General features: G+C 42.1%; 1 protein-coding gene across 2 annotated transcripts in view; it reads left to right on the top strand.

Annotated features, from left to right (window-relative positions):
- The window catches only part of GPC6 (glypican 6), a 1,121,471-nt gene that overhangs the window by 1,086,092 nt on the left and 21,782 nt on the right, over positions 1–13,597 (top strand). For both annotated transcript variants that reach the window (XM_086709530.1, XM_025924536.2), the window contains one exon: positions 11,165–11,301. In XM_086709530.1, the coding sequence (XP_086565656.1) occupies positions 11,165–11,301 (137 nt within the window). The remainder of the gene's footprint in view (positions 1–11,164; positions 11,302–13,597) is intronic.

Raw genomic sequence — 13,597 nt, 5'->3', positions numbered from 1 at the left:
CTCTCACTTCCTAATGGTTTTCTCACCTTTCTTAGTTTTTCCTACAAAATACATGTGTGTTTGTCTCCTTAGGGAGTAATGTAAAAAGTACCACACCACATGGAGAGGTATGTAATATTTTTCAAAAGATATGGTAATATTTTGAAATATTTTGAAAAACATGGTAATAGACCAGAACTTATTATTGGATTCCTCGGGAATGTCTGTGAAAACCCAGAACGTAAGGCTGGTTTTAGGTGGTATAGTGACTCAGGCATTCAGGACGATGCTTCGTGTGTCGTGTGGCCAAAGTCTGCTTTGGGTTCACTGACAAACTGTGTTCCACAGGACCCTAATGTCATCCCCGAAACTTAGCTAACAGTTTCCTGAAAGGAAACATGTTGTGAGTGACTTCTCCATGCATTCCAGGACCTCCCTAGACATTACCCTGTAAACAATTTGAGACATGAAAAATAACACTATAAAGACTTTCACACACTCAAAAGAAATGGGAAGTTGAAGTTCTAGGGAATAGGATGCTGAAAACGATATCAGCAGAAGGGACTTGAATCTAGACTTGAACATAAATCAAGTGGCTGGATTGAGCAGATCTTACGTCTTCAGCTTCCTCGTTGAGTCAAATGGCATTAGTAACCCCTACTTCCTCAAGAATATTGGGGGGGTTGCGTTTACAGATGTTTGGCCACATCAGAAGAGTTAGTATTCCCTCCGTGACTTCAGAAGTTTAAATATTCTACTCCAGACAGTCTGTATGTGTTTTCAAGTGAGTGTGAGAAGTTGTGAACAGGTTCATTCACAGACCTCTGTTTGATCACTGAAGGAACATACACGACTTGAATTCTAATGCAGGCTCACACCGTGAATTGAACTTGGTGCTGTAATAAATGATCATTCTTCTCTGGAGTAAAGCTGGGCGAGGTCACGATCTCTGAAATTGGATTATTAAACTCTCGGGTTGCAAGAATAGTATTATGCACTGTGAATTTCCCTTAACTTGACCAAGTAAAGTGGCCTTGCGCATGAGGTAAAAGGGAGGCTGACTTCGTTTCTTTAAACAGATTGTTTTCCCAAGCTAACAAATGACCTTCAGCCTATAAAATATTCACATTGTTTTTTCCCCCTCAATATGTATTATTTAGTGTATAGCCCTTTAAATATTAACCATCTTTTTTCTAAAGATATGGTATATATTATTTACATCCAGTTACATTATGTTTTCATACTGATGAAATAGGTACATTGGAATCTTTCTGAAATCGTGAACAAATAGGCATCGGGCCAGGTGCACACAACGGGTACCCAGGGGAGTGAATTTTGGTGTGGGCGTGATTGACGGAGGACAGTAGGTGGCCTTCTCACGGTTCACTTCTCACACTTCACAGGGAAGATCTAGGAGAAAGAAAAAGTCCAGTATAGATGGACTTTGGGCCTCAGGTAGGCAGACGGACGGCCATGGGAAAAGTCTCTTGGGGGAGATCAAATGTGCCCCATCAAAGGATCCACACGGGAGACAAAGGTAATAATAGTTCAAACACCCCAAATCAGCATTTAATAGGTCACTTGCTTAGAAAACCAAAGGGAAGTTACTGGAAATAGTGTGTCTTTATAAGGATTGTAAAGACTGCTTAAGATAGGATTCATTCCATTTTTACTTAAACTCTCATAGTTTTTTTCCCCCAAGCCAACATTGCCTTTGAGATCTCCAAGGCTCTTCTGTCATACCTGTGTAAATTACACCTAGAATGACATTTGAGATGACAAGAGACTAGAATCCTAATTAGAGGATTGGAGGGGCCATCTGAGATCCCACTATCACTCAGGGGATAATCAGGTCAAGGGAAAGCACTTCTTTTTGGAAGGCCAGCAGAATTTGTCCATGTCTTCCTTATTCTCCAAAGGAAAGTCCAGAAGGGAGTAGCTGGCAGATAATCGATCATTTTTGAAATCTTACTTCCCTTAGCAGATAATCGGCAGCACTGTTCATGTATTTATTCACTCAACAAATATTTCTTAAGTACCCAAGACACGCACAGCACTGTTTACTGACTCTGCTGCAGAGCAGATATTCCCTGGGAGTTAGGAAATCACAGATGCTCCGTAGCAAAAGGAGGAGCTGAAGACCAGGGCAGTGGCTAAAAGCAATGGCTTCTGCATGGATGAAACCATCCCATTGTCAGAAGGGAAAACTTGGGGGACCATGATGCATTTTCTGTTTTTAACCCCTCTGCACGGAAATGACTAATTATCCAGCTTCCCCATCATCACCATGGCAAGATTCAGTGGCCACAAAAGAGCAAATATCAGCAAAGACTTATTTGCTTGGGAGGAAATATAGTTTTCCCCAGAAATTTTCGGGCAAATTGATATGAGTGCTACCATAGCACTTTGCTTAACCTCATCATATTTGCTTCATGTCTTTCTACCCCTTCCTACACAGGGATGCTAGGAGCCTTGCAAGGGTAGTGACTAGGTACTGGCCATATTTGTATCCCCAGAGTATAGCATAAAACCTGACTTAGAGAGGGCACATTAGAACTGTTTAATGAATGAATGCTAGCAACAAAAGCCTTTTTCTTATTTAATCAATGCAATGGAACTTTTTCTGAATCATGGTACACTTTCCTACCTCGTTAAACTGATTTCATCGAATGACTCAAAATGTATCCTGTCATTCCCCAGGCTATAGATTGGCAAGCTCCAAATTCTTTTGATCTCACATCTCTATCAGCAAAAGTCAGAATCATAGACACCGTTTAATAACTATTTATTCATAAATTATATATAAGTACTACTGAACTAATATATTTTCTATAACTTGTAAAAGGTATGCAAAAAGTAGCAAATTTTTAAAAAAAAATTTTTTTTAACGTTTATTTATCTTTGAGACAGAGAGACAGAGCATGAACAGGGGAGGGTCAGAGAGAGGGAGACAGAATCTGAAACGGGCTCCAGGCTCCGAGCTGTCAGCACAGAGCCCGACACGGGGCTCGAACTCACGGACCGTGAGATCATGACCTGAGCCGAAGTCAGACGCTTAACCGACTGAGCCACCCAGGTGCCCCAAAAAGTAGCAAATTTTAAAGGAAGAAGTAAAACAAAGAATCTTTATTAGTTTTACTTGTAATGTTGCAGATGTATCAAGAGTAAGCCTACCATTTTAATATTGTTCACTTGTGCTCGCACTGTTTGAAATGAAGGAGATACAAAGTTTCTCGCAAAAGTCATTTTAAGTCACTCGTCCATTTAATTAGTTAAAACTACGTAATCTAATCCATAAGTGCATTTAACCAGGACATGTGAACCGTGATAGATTTCAACCCCCCAGGAATAAGATAATGGAAGAGGGAGCTACCACTGTGAGCCCCCTTCCACTCTGAAACTCTTACTCTTTCCACAGGATAATTGAGAAATGGCCATTGCCAGATGGACTGATTAAGAGACCTAGCAATCTGTAGATAGATTGAATATTAGAAAAGCTTAATTCCTCTTACATTTTTATATTTAAAAAGCAGAGATAGAAGTTCTCATGTTTTCATCCTGAATTACATTGAATCATCTTGCACACCCCAGGGATGTACATATATCTCCACCACCAACCCAACATCCATGCTCCAGAGACCATGGCTGTAGGACATGTTCCTCTCGAGTGTGGTGGTGAAGAGTAACAATTCTGAAGCCTACGCTTGAATTTGAGTCTCATGTCCACCATTTACTACATGTAGGGCAAGTTTCCTCACCTCTCAAAGACCCCGTTTCCCATTTGCAAAAGGGCGTAACGATAATATGTCAGCACCGACAGATAATATGTCAGCACCGACAGAATCGAGGATTGCGTGTGAGTGCCTTAGCCCAGTGAAAGCTCACAGTCATCTCCCAGCTGCTTTGAGTCAGTCACTGCCCTGTGCTGAATTCAGCAAGTCTCTTAAATACCATGTGCCCTGACAACAACGTCTCACTTCTTTTCCCAACTTTCCATTATTTTTAACTTTTTCAAACAACACTGAAATGGTTGAAGAAAATAAAATGAACATCCATATGTTTCTCATGTGGACTCAATGATAATTGATTTTTCTCTTTTTGCTATTTTCAAGTAAGTAAAAAACAAAGTCACAGGATACAAAATCAGCGTACAGACATCGGTTGCATTTCTATACACCAATGATGAAGCAACAGAAAGAGAAATCAAGAAATAAATCCCATTTACAATTGTACCGAGAACCATAGAATACGTAGGAATAAACCTAACCAAACATGTAAAAGATCTGAATACTGAAAGCTGTAGAAAACTTATGAAAGAAATTGAAGAAGACACAAAGAAATAGAAAAACATTCCATGCTCAGGTATTGGAAGAACAAATATTGTTAAAATGTCAATACTACCCAAAGCGATCTATACATTCAATGAAATCCCAATCAAAATTGCACCAGCATTCTTCTCAAAGCTAGAGCAAACAATCCTGAAATTTGTATGGAACCACAAAAGATCCCAAATAGCCAAAATAATGTTGAAAAAGAAAACCAAAGCGGGAGATGTCACCATCCCAGAGTTTAGCCTCTACTACAAAGCTGTAATCATCAAGACAGTATGGTATTGACACAAAAACAGACACAAAGAACAATGGACTAGAATAGCGAACCCAGAAGTGGACCGACAAATGTATGGCCAACTAATCTTCGACAAAGCAGGAAAGAATATCCAATGGAAAACAGACAGTCTCTTTAGCAATTGGTGTTGGGAGAACTGGACAGCAACATGCAGAAGAATGAACCTGGACCACTTTCTTACACCATACACTAAGCTCAAAATGGATGAAAGACCTCAATGTAAGACAGGAAATTATCAAAACCCTAGAGGAGACAACCGGCAACAACCTCTTTGACCTCAGCCACAGCAACTTCTTACACAACACGTCTCCGAAGGCAAAGAAAATAAAAGCAAAAATGAACTATTGGGACCTCATCATGATAAAAAGCTTCGACATAAATCTTTTTTAAAAGCAAAGATAGGGGCGTCTGGGTGGCTCAGTCGGTTAAGCGGCCGACTTCGGCTTAGGTCATTATCTCGCGGTCCGTGAGTTCAAGACCCGCGTCAGGCTCTGTGCTGACAGCTCAAAGCCTGGAGCCCGTTTCAGATTCTGTGTCTCCCTCTCTCTGACCCTCTCCCGTTCATGCTCTGTCTCTCTCTGTCTCAAAAATAAATAAACATTAAAAAGAAATTTAAAAGCAAAAATAGTCTCCTACACAAACACAATACCATGATTACACTTAAGAATATTATTGGTAATTCAATAGTGTCATCTACTGTCTATTTTGTATTCAGAAGTCACCAATTGTCTCAAAACTCTTTCTCAAACTGAGTACTTACCTCTTCCAAATCATGGATTCAGTAAAGGTCCACACATAGCATTAGGTTGTTACATTTTTAGTTTCTTTTCATGTAGAACAGTCTTCTTGGCTTTTTACAATTTTACCTCTTTTGAAGAGTCGAGGCTGGTTGTCTTATATTATATCCCACACACTGAATATGCCTGACCATTTACTTATAGTGTTACTTACTTTGTCCCTGTATCCCCAGTATTTCTTGTAAACTGGATTCAAGTTAAATATTTGGGACAAAACCATTTTTTAAATTTTTTTTTCAACGTTTATTTATTTTTGGGACAGAGAGAGACAGAGCATGAACGGGGGAGGGGCAGAGAGAGAGGGAGACACAGAATCGGAAACAGGCTCCAGGCTCTGAGCCATCAGCCCAGAGCCCGACGCGGGGCTCGAACTCACGGACCGCAAGATCGTGACCTGGCTGAAGTCGGACGCTTAACCGACTGCGCCACCCAGGCGCCCCCAAAACCATTTTTTAAATGAAATTATCAGACACCAGTCCTTAGATCATCCTTTCTGCTCTTTGATTTTGCTAATCCCTTTGTTTTTAGCGATCATCCCATCTTGTCAGTTTCTTCCGTCTTTTGTCTAATTTGGCAATTCTGTACAGATGGGTATGAAAACAGTACCTCTGTCTTCCTATTCATGGACCTTCTGCCGAGCCTTCAATGAAGAGTCTATGCTTTTACTGGTGCCAGGAGTTGAAATTGTCAGAAATCAGAATAAACTCCAGACAGATAAGTTCTAGAAGAGGGTCATGTTTTCCCTGTGGTCCCCAACAGAGTATTTGGATGAGAGCCCTGCAATGTGACAGAAGTTAACTTTCAAAACCTCTCGGTGGCACAGATGCAAAACATTTAATACTCAGGTATTACCAGTATTTACTAACATTACAGCACTACGAATGCAACACTGGACAAATGGTAAATATAGCTGGCAAGTATGTGCAAAAGTTCATTTGTCTTGGAATGGTTCATGTGGGAGGCAGAGAAAAGGCACTGCTGTAAATTCCCTATTTGACCCCAGCCCTTTGCTCCCATCAGATTTGTATAACGAATTAGGATTCACTGTTACTTCAGTAACGCATTTTTTACTAACAGTTCTTGCTAACATAAAGCGTCGCTCACTGTTGTGTGCACTTAAATTTCCAGGAAGAAAATTTAAAAAACGACTCAGATCTGGAGCTACAGCAAAGTGGTCACATACATTATTCAGAAATAAAAATAAGAGACTACAAGAAAATATTTCTCAACAGCGTAAGGATCGGAACACTTGCTTGGTACTGAAAAAAAACCCAACTGCCATCATTCAGATATTCTTTGGAATCAAAGGCATGTGCGTCCCTGGTGGCTAATAGGGTCCCTTTTTTCCAACTTGTCTGCATCGGCATCCTTGGGCTGGAAGTGAATTGGCTGATGTTTCCGTGCAGAATGTTAAAATAGCATTTACATCTCTCGTTGCTGTTTTGCTGTTATGTCCACCGATCGCACGGTGGAAACGCCTGGCTCCTGAAATGCCAGAGTGAACACGACCTGATTACAAAATGTCCTGTCACGACTCAGAGAGGGCCCACATGCTCCTCACTTAGCCAGATACAGCCCATCTCTGCTTCCGCCTTTCCGACATGAGTGCACATCGTGGGACCACACGATTTTGTGTTAGCTAGACTGTCTGTGGCCTTGTAGCAGATTGGGGCAATTAAATCTATTTTCCCGATCAGCATTCACTGAGCACCTACCTTGTGCTAAGATGTGTGTGATCAACTCGTCCCGGTTTGCCAGGACCTCCTGGTTTTAGCGCTGCAAATATGGTGCGTCCTAGAATTCCCCCGGGTCCCAGGCAAACTGGAGTGATTGGCCACCTGGTTCATCTAAGCCCTGAGGATGACAAGTTGGAGCCCCGTCCTTGCATCAAGAAGCACGTGGTCTTAGGGTCAGAAAAGCAAGCCAATTACAAAAGCTTGGAGTAATCAGTACTTAGAATCATGAACAGGGCACTGTGGACACAGAGAGTTGAATCCAGCTAACTGGGAGGCCAGCCATTGCTCCTTGAAAGAGACAATGCTTGAGTGGGGTTTACAGAATGAGCAGCACAACACACACAGCTACATTTTGAAAACCTCAAAAGAGGAGATACCTGTGGGATGTCATGCCGTCTTAGACTTTCTCTGTCTCAAAATACGTATGTTTGGTTCAGATTCCCACAGTGTAAAGGAGGGATTTTTAGCATTAAGTAAGCAGAGGAGAGAATGGTCATTTCTGGTGTACTTTATTCTGGGACAGATACACCCGACAGTACTTTAGTACTGAAGCTAGTGATAGTTTTCTGAATTAGTGGTGAATATGTAATACCTGGTGCTTTTTCTGGGATTTGTGTTTGAGAACAGTCAGAATGAGTGGCTAAGGAGTGTCCCAGGTTGCAAAGGTTAGGGACACCGATGTGGCACCTTGTGGGACAAATCAAGTGAGGGATTTATTTTGGACATGTTTTATTTTGAAAATCATTCAAAGGTACTGAAAAAACGCTGTTTTAAAAAATTATATATTTCCATCTGGATTCATTCACCATTAAAAATTTGCACATTTTCTATCTTGCTGTATCTCTATACATCTATGTGATGATGATGATGATGAAGATAAAGATGATTCCTGAATCATTCTAGAGTAAGTTGTGGGAACCATAACCCTTTTTTTCTAAATAGTCCAGCGTGTATCTCCTAAGAACATGACATTCGCCTACATGACCACAATATAAGCTCATATTTGGAAAACTAAACACCAATACAATATTTTGTCATACAAAGTCAATATTCAAATTCTGCCAACTATCTCTGTAATATCCTTTCTGGCAATTATTTTTCCAATCGAGTGCCCTATCCAGAATCAGACACTGCATTTGAATACCATGTCTGTTATTCTTCTTAACCTAGAAGACGTCTTCAGCCCTCCCTTGTCTTTTATGACTCACATATTTGGAGTATCCAAGCTGGTTGTCTCATAGCGTTCATCAGCTTGGACATTGTGTTTGTCTGATGTGTCCTCATGATTGGATCCGGGTTAGGAATTTTAGCTACGTAAGTGATGTGTCCTTCTTGTCACCTCACATCCAGAGGCACCTAAAATCACTGTGTCCCACTACTTTGATCACTTGGTTAAGGTGGGGGCCTGCAGAGTTTTTGCACTGTAGAGTGACCAGTTTTCCTTTTGTAATAATGAGTATTCTGTGGGGAATACTTGGAGATTGTGTAAACATCCTATTCTCCATCAAACTTTCGCCCAGTGTTTTTTGCATTTGTACCAGTTTGTTAGGGCTGCTGTAACAAAGTACCACCAAGTGGGTGGCTTACAACAGACATTTATTGTCTCACAGTTGGGGGTCTAGAAGCCTAAGATCAAGGTGTTAGAAGGGTTGGTTCCTTCTGGGATCGTGATGGAATCCTTGACTCCTCCTAGCATCCACTGGTTTTCTTGCAATTGTTGATATCCCTTGGATTGTAGATGCATCACCCTGATCTATGCCTTTATCTTCACATGGTGTTCTTCCTGTGTATATCTGTGTCTGTGCCTAAATCCCCCCTTTTTATAAGGACAAAGTTGTATTGGATTAGAGCCCACCCTAATGACTCCACTTTTACCTGATTCGGCAACAGCCCCATTTCCAAATAAAGTCACACTCACAGGTACTGTGGTTAGGACTTTGACATCTTATGGGAAGGACAAAATTCAACCCACAACAGCGTCTATAGATAATACTTGCTGAGATTAATGATAACTCTGATAGTTGCAGAATGGTGATTTTTCTGTCAGTCTTTCAACATTTATTAGTTGGCTTTTGGGGGTTGTGTTTTCATATAATCGATAAACAGGATGTACATCCACCTATGGCTGTATAGAAATGGCCACATGTCTTTCAAACAAAAAATAAAAAACAAATATCAACGTGCACCCACACTTGTGCCCCAAATGGCAGCAGAAAAGGACGGGCTCTCATGGCAAATGTCCTTACCCAGTCAGATTGGCTGGCAGGAGAGCCAGGGGTTAGGGGAACCCATGGACCAAAGTCAGCATGAATGGCAGAAATCAGAGGGTGCAGGTCTTAGGCCATCCTAAACCATGGCTGTGTGTAAGCTACTTCTTGGAATGTCATTGCTTATGGGTTCTTCTCATGCTCCAAAACAAAAGTAACATCGGGGTATGTACCGGGTTCTCCGATTCAGTACTCTGGCCATCTTTAGCGCTTTCTGGATGGGCAGACATTTCTCAGTACTGAAGCCTCAGTCATCATCAGAATCACAGATAAGCAAGGGCCAAAACCATATAAATCTGGAACTACTGAGAAACATGACTGTGACAGAGATCTGATGTTCCTTTGTGTTCACTCTTAAACCTGACAAAAGAGCTTTGGAATTTTTTGTAAAACGCTATACTCCATCCATAGTAAACATAGTATAATTTATTTCCAAAGGCTATTGACCTCAAATATATAAATCTCAGTGGTTGTCCCTTCTACGATGCTGTGTGGGTGTATGCTGAAGCTGCTGTATCAACATGACACAGACAAGGTGGCTTAAAGAACAGTAATTTATTGTGTCATGGCTCTGGAGGTTAGGTGTCCAAAACCAAGATGGCAGAAGGATTGGATTTTCCTGAGGCTGTGAGGGAAGGTTCTTTTCCAGGTCCCTCTCGTTGGTTATAGGTAGGTTTCTTCTTCCTACTTCTCTCTGCGTTGTCTTATCTTTAGGCATATCTCTGTGTCCAACGTTTCCCTTTTTACAAGAGCATCAGTCATAATGGATTAGGGCCATCCTAATAACCTCTTTGTAACTCCCTTGCCTCTGAAAAACGAAAAAAAAAAAAAAAACCTACGTCCCAACAAGGTCACGTTCTGAGGAACTGAGGGTTAGAACTTCAGCATATAAATGGGGGGGCACGTAATTCAACCCTTAACAGATGCATTTCAACCATCCATAGACTTTCCTAATGTTTACATGGGCAGAATAGAAAGTCAGGGGTGTGACTGCATGAAACTAGATGTTAATTATGGAACCAAAATGGTACTGAATCCCTGTCTTTACCCTTTCTGCAGGTGAAAAGTCAGTGCTGAGCCTGAAAACAGGAAAGATGGGGTTACTAAGCTTTTCCTGCCATCCATCCATAGGGCTGTGGATTTTACACCTACCTGTATTTGGAATGACTCTTCTCTTCTGGCTGTAGAGATTTTTAAGTGGGTTTGGGTTGCCACTCACCATCCAAGAGTGTGCTATATGGACCTGTCAATTGGTTAAGAGCGGAGGTTACCAGCAGTCGAATTAGTGACAATATTTATTTCTTACAGAAACAAATAGACCGTTGGGAAAAGCATTTTATCTCTTGGTGCATTGTTTCAGTTGCATTTATGTGACATCTGAGAAAATGAATTCTAAAGAATATGTTTAGGGAATTTGCAGGGGGGAATACCTATTTCTCCCAGCCAGAGAGGGACCCGGAGCCAGTTGAGATGCTTCGCAAGTTTTTAATTCAAAGCATGGGAGGACAGAAAAGATGGAAAACAAAAAGCCAATTACCTGAGAACTCTCTGCCAGAAGCTAGAGGAAGATTGAGGGAGGAGGTAGGGAGGCTTGCCTTCGCAGTAAATCCTGCAACTCAGTGTCTCTCCCTTAAAACCGATAGAGTTTCATTCTAGTCCTAGCACAGATTCTCTAACCTCCACCTGTGTTGTGTCCTTGTGTAGAAACGGGCAACGCCTGGGGAGAATATTCACTCTCTTTCCTTGCTTTCTTGATCAGGTCACAGACATAAAAGAGAAACTGAAGCTCTCTAAAAAGGTCTGGTCGGCGTTGCCCTACACCATCTGCAAAGATGAGAGCATGACGGCGGGCGCGTCCAACGAAGAGGAGTGCTGGAATGGACACAGCAAAGCCAGGTGAGGGTGACTCATGGTGCTACGGCTGGGGCAGTGCGCATCCAGCCCTGGACGCCTCCCCTGGCACAGCTCTGCAGACCCGTTTATGCAGAACTCGACGGAGGGCGGAGGGACAAGGCGTCACTTAGCCACAGCTGTTCAGAGTGACAGGTTTGACGGGCACCTGGGAGCCTTTACTCTCAAGGTGCCATTAAGCATGGAATCCTCGTTCCGAATGCCTCGCCTCTGGACGAGGACAGAAGAATGGTGACAGATGCCAGGTTCCAGATATCCCGAAACCACAAAGAGCCTTTTATGTTCGCTTAATGACTTTAAGACAGCAGAGCTATTTTTATCTGCAGCTAAATTTGCACGGCTTTCTGTTTTTTCCATCACAAGCTAAACAGGAAGTCCGACTGTACTGTCTCTCACCCTTGGAGAAAACCAGTTTTTGATGTGCTCTTTGGAAGGGAAAGGGAAAAAGAAAATGACCAAGGGACAACCAGGAAAGTGTCCTCAGAGGTTCCCTGCCTCGAAAAGTCCCACTGGGACCTCCTGATGAGAGATGGCTCTGTTCCCATCCTGCCACTCGGCTGCCCAGTGCTGCTGCCACTTGATACGGAATTTCTGAATTTCTTAATTCAGGCCAGAAATAGGGTTGGCCCGAGTTTTCATAGGGTGGAGGAGTTGGACAGGGGAACCGGCTGGGAGTTGGCAAGTAGGGCAGGACACCAGGAGAGGAGGCTGCCGGAGCACGCCTCAGCGGGGCTGCAGGTGGGCAGAGCAGCTGGTAAATTGGACTCAAGGAATCTTTGGGGATTGACCAGCAGGTGGAGAAGTTAAGAGGGGGGTCTGTTCTGCGCCTTCGTGGGTGTTTTCAAGCATATGAAGCAGCTGTGATCAAAAGGAAACAGGAAGGTACAGGGATATTAAGTTCAGAAGCAGCTGCAGAAGGTAAGCAGGGGTGCAAGTGAGATGCTCATTAGGTGCTATTTCTCACACTGCTGAGTGGAATTTTTTAAGCATCTATTGGTAATGATATTATTGGCCATACTAGGGAGAGCTTCGCGAGGCAAAAACAAGACAGCTATGGAAAGAGCCGTAATCATTTCAAGTTGCTCCAGAATATCAATATCCAAAATTTAGATCATGAGCGTAGACAGGTATTTGTCTACAGTATCAACAACATGCCCCTCGAAAATGCTTTAGTAATTTACCAGTGTCCAGCCTTGTAGGAAGGAAACCTTTGGCCTGAAAAATTCAGCTGTGAAATTGAACAGTTTCTAATGTGTCTTTTCCTAATGATTGTACAGAAAGACACTGTAAAGGATGACCAGATGGCCTAATGAATAAAGTGGTTGATTTTCTGAACTGCTCTGTTACCCATCTGTGTTTACCTTTCAGCCTTGGCCGAAATGAAGGCTGTGTTTTGAACTACATTCCCATGGTTACACAGGTTGCTGGCTATTAGTGCATCCACAAAAAGAAATATAAAGAACTGTTACAGGTGGGAATTGGGGAGGGGACTATATACACTCCATCAAGAAAATGAATGGGGACAATGATGACCATAAAAGTTAGAGCCAGGGGAGAGCGGGTTCAGCTGAATTTCTCGTGCAGATCAAGAATGCAGAAGGGTAAATGATTAGGCTAAGGTTGCCCAACTAGCAAGGGTAAAAGCTGGAAATCTCCCAAATCCAAGCCCAGTATTCTTTTCACGTCAATATCCTGACTCTAAAACAAATGGCTGCTAAATATTGTTCTCCCCCCTCCCAGGTTAAGAGAACAAATGAAACAGATCCTTAGCTCTATAAAAGATTTAGTGGATCTACATTCATTCATTCATTCATTTCCTCAGTCCATCAGCAATGTTATTGAGCACTCCCTCTGCCCAGGCGCTGTGCAAGGCTCCGTGAATTAAGTGTTATATGACATCAGTGATGTCTGTCAACCAATGAAAAGCACAGTGGCTGGAGACAGGACCGTGGATTTTGGAATGTCAAGGACCATACTGTTGCACTGTAGGTTTGGGAAAGGACCACACAGGTGGAGAACCACCCCAAGCAGTACTTAGGGACCAGATTTGAATTTTATCCTTAGGTCAATGGGATCCCACTAGGGGACTATATGCAGGTAAGGGAAATTGTGAAAATTAATGCAATAAAATCATTTGCAAGGATATTCCAGAACCTAACCCAGTATACTATTTTAAAAAAGTGAGGCTGTCAGATATTTGTGACTCAAATTATCTTCTCATTGAAAAATTAAAATTTCATAGTTTCTTTTAGTTCCTTTTTAAAAATTCTTCCACTGCAAT

This window comes from Puma concolor, chromosome A1, assembly GCF_028749965.1.
Source record: "Puma concolor isolate L17-30 chromosome A1, mPumCon1.1.hap2, whole genome shotgun sequence".
Classification (NCBI taxonomy): Eukaryota; Metazoa; Chordata; class Mammalia; order Carnivora; family Felidae; genus Puma; species Puma concolor.
The sequence above is the reverse complement of the archived record's forward strand: the minus strand, read 5'-3'. Positions and strand labels throughout refer to the sequence as shown.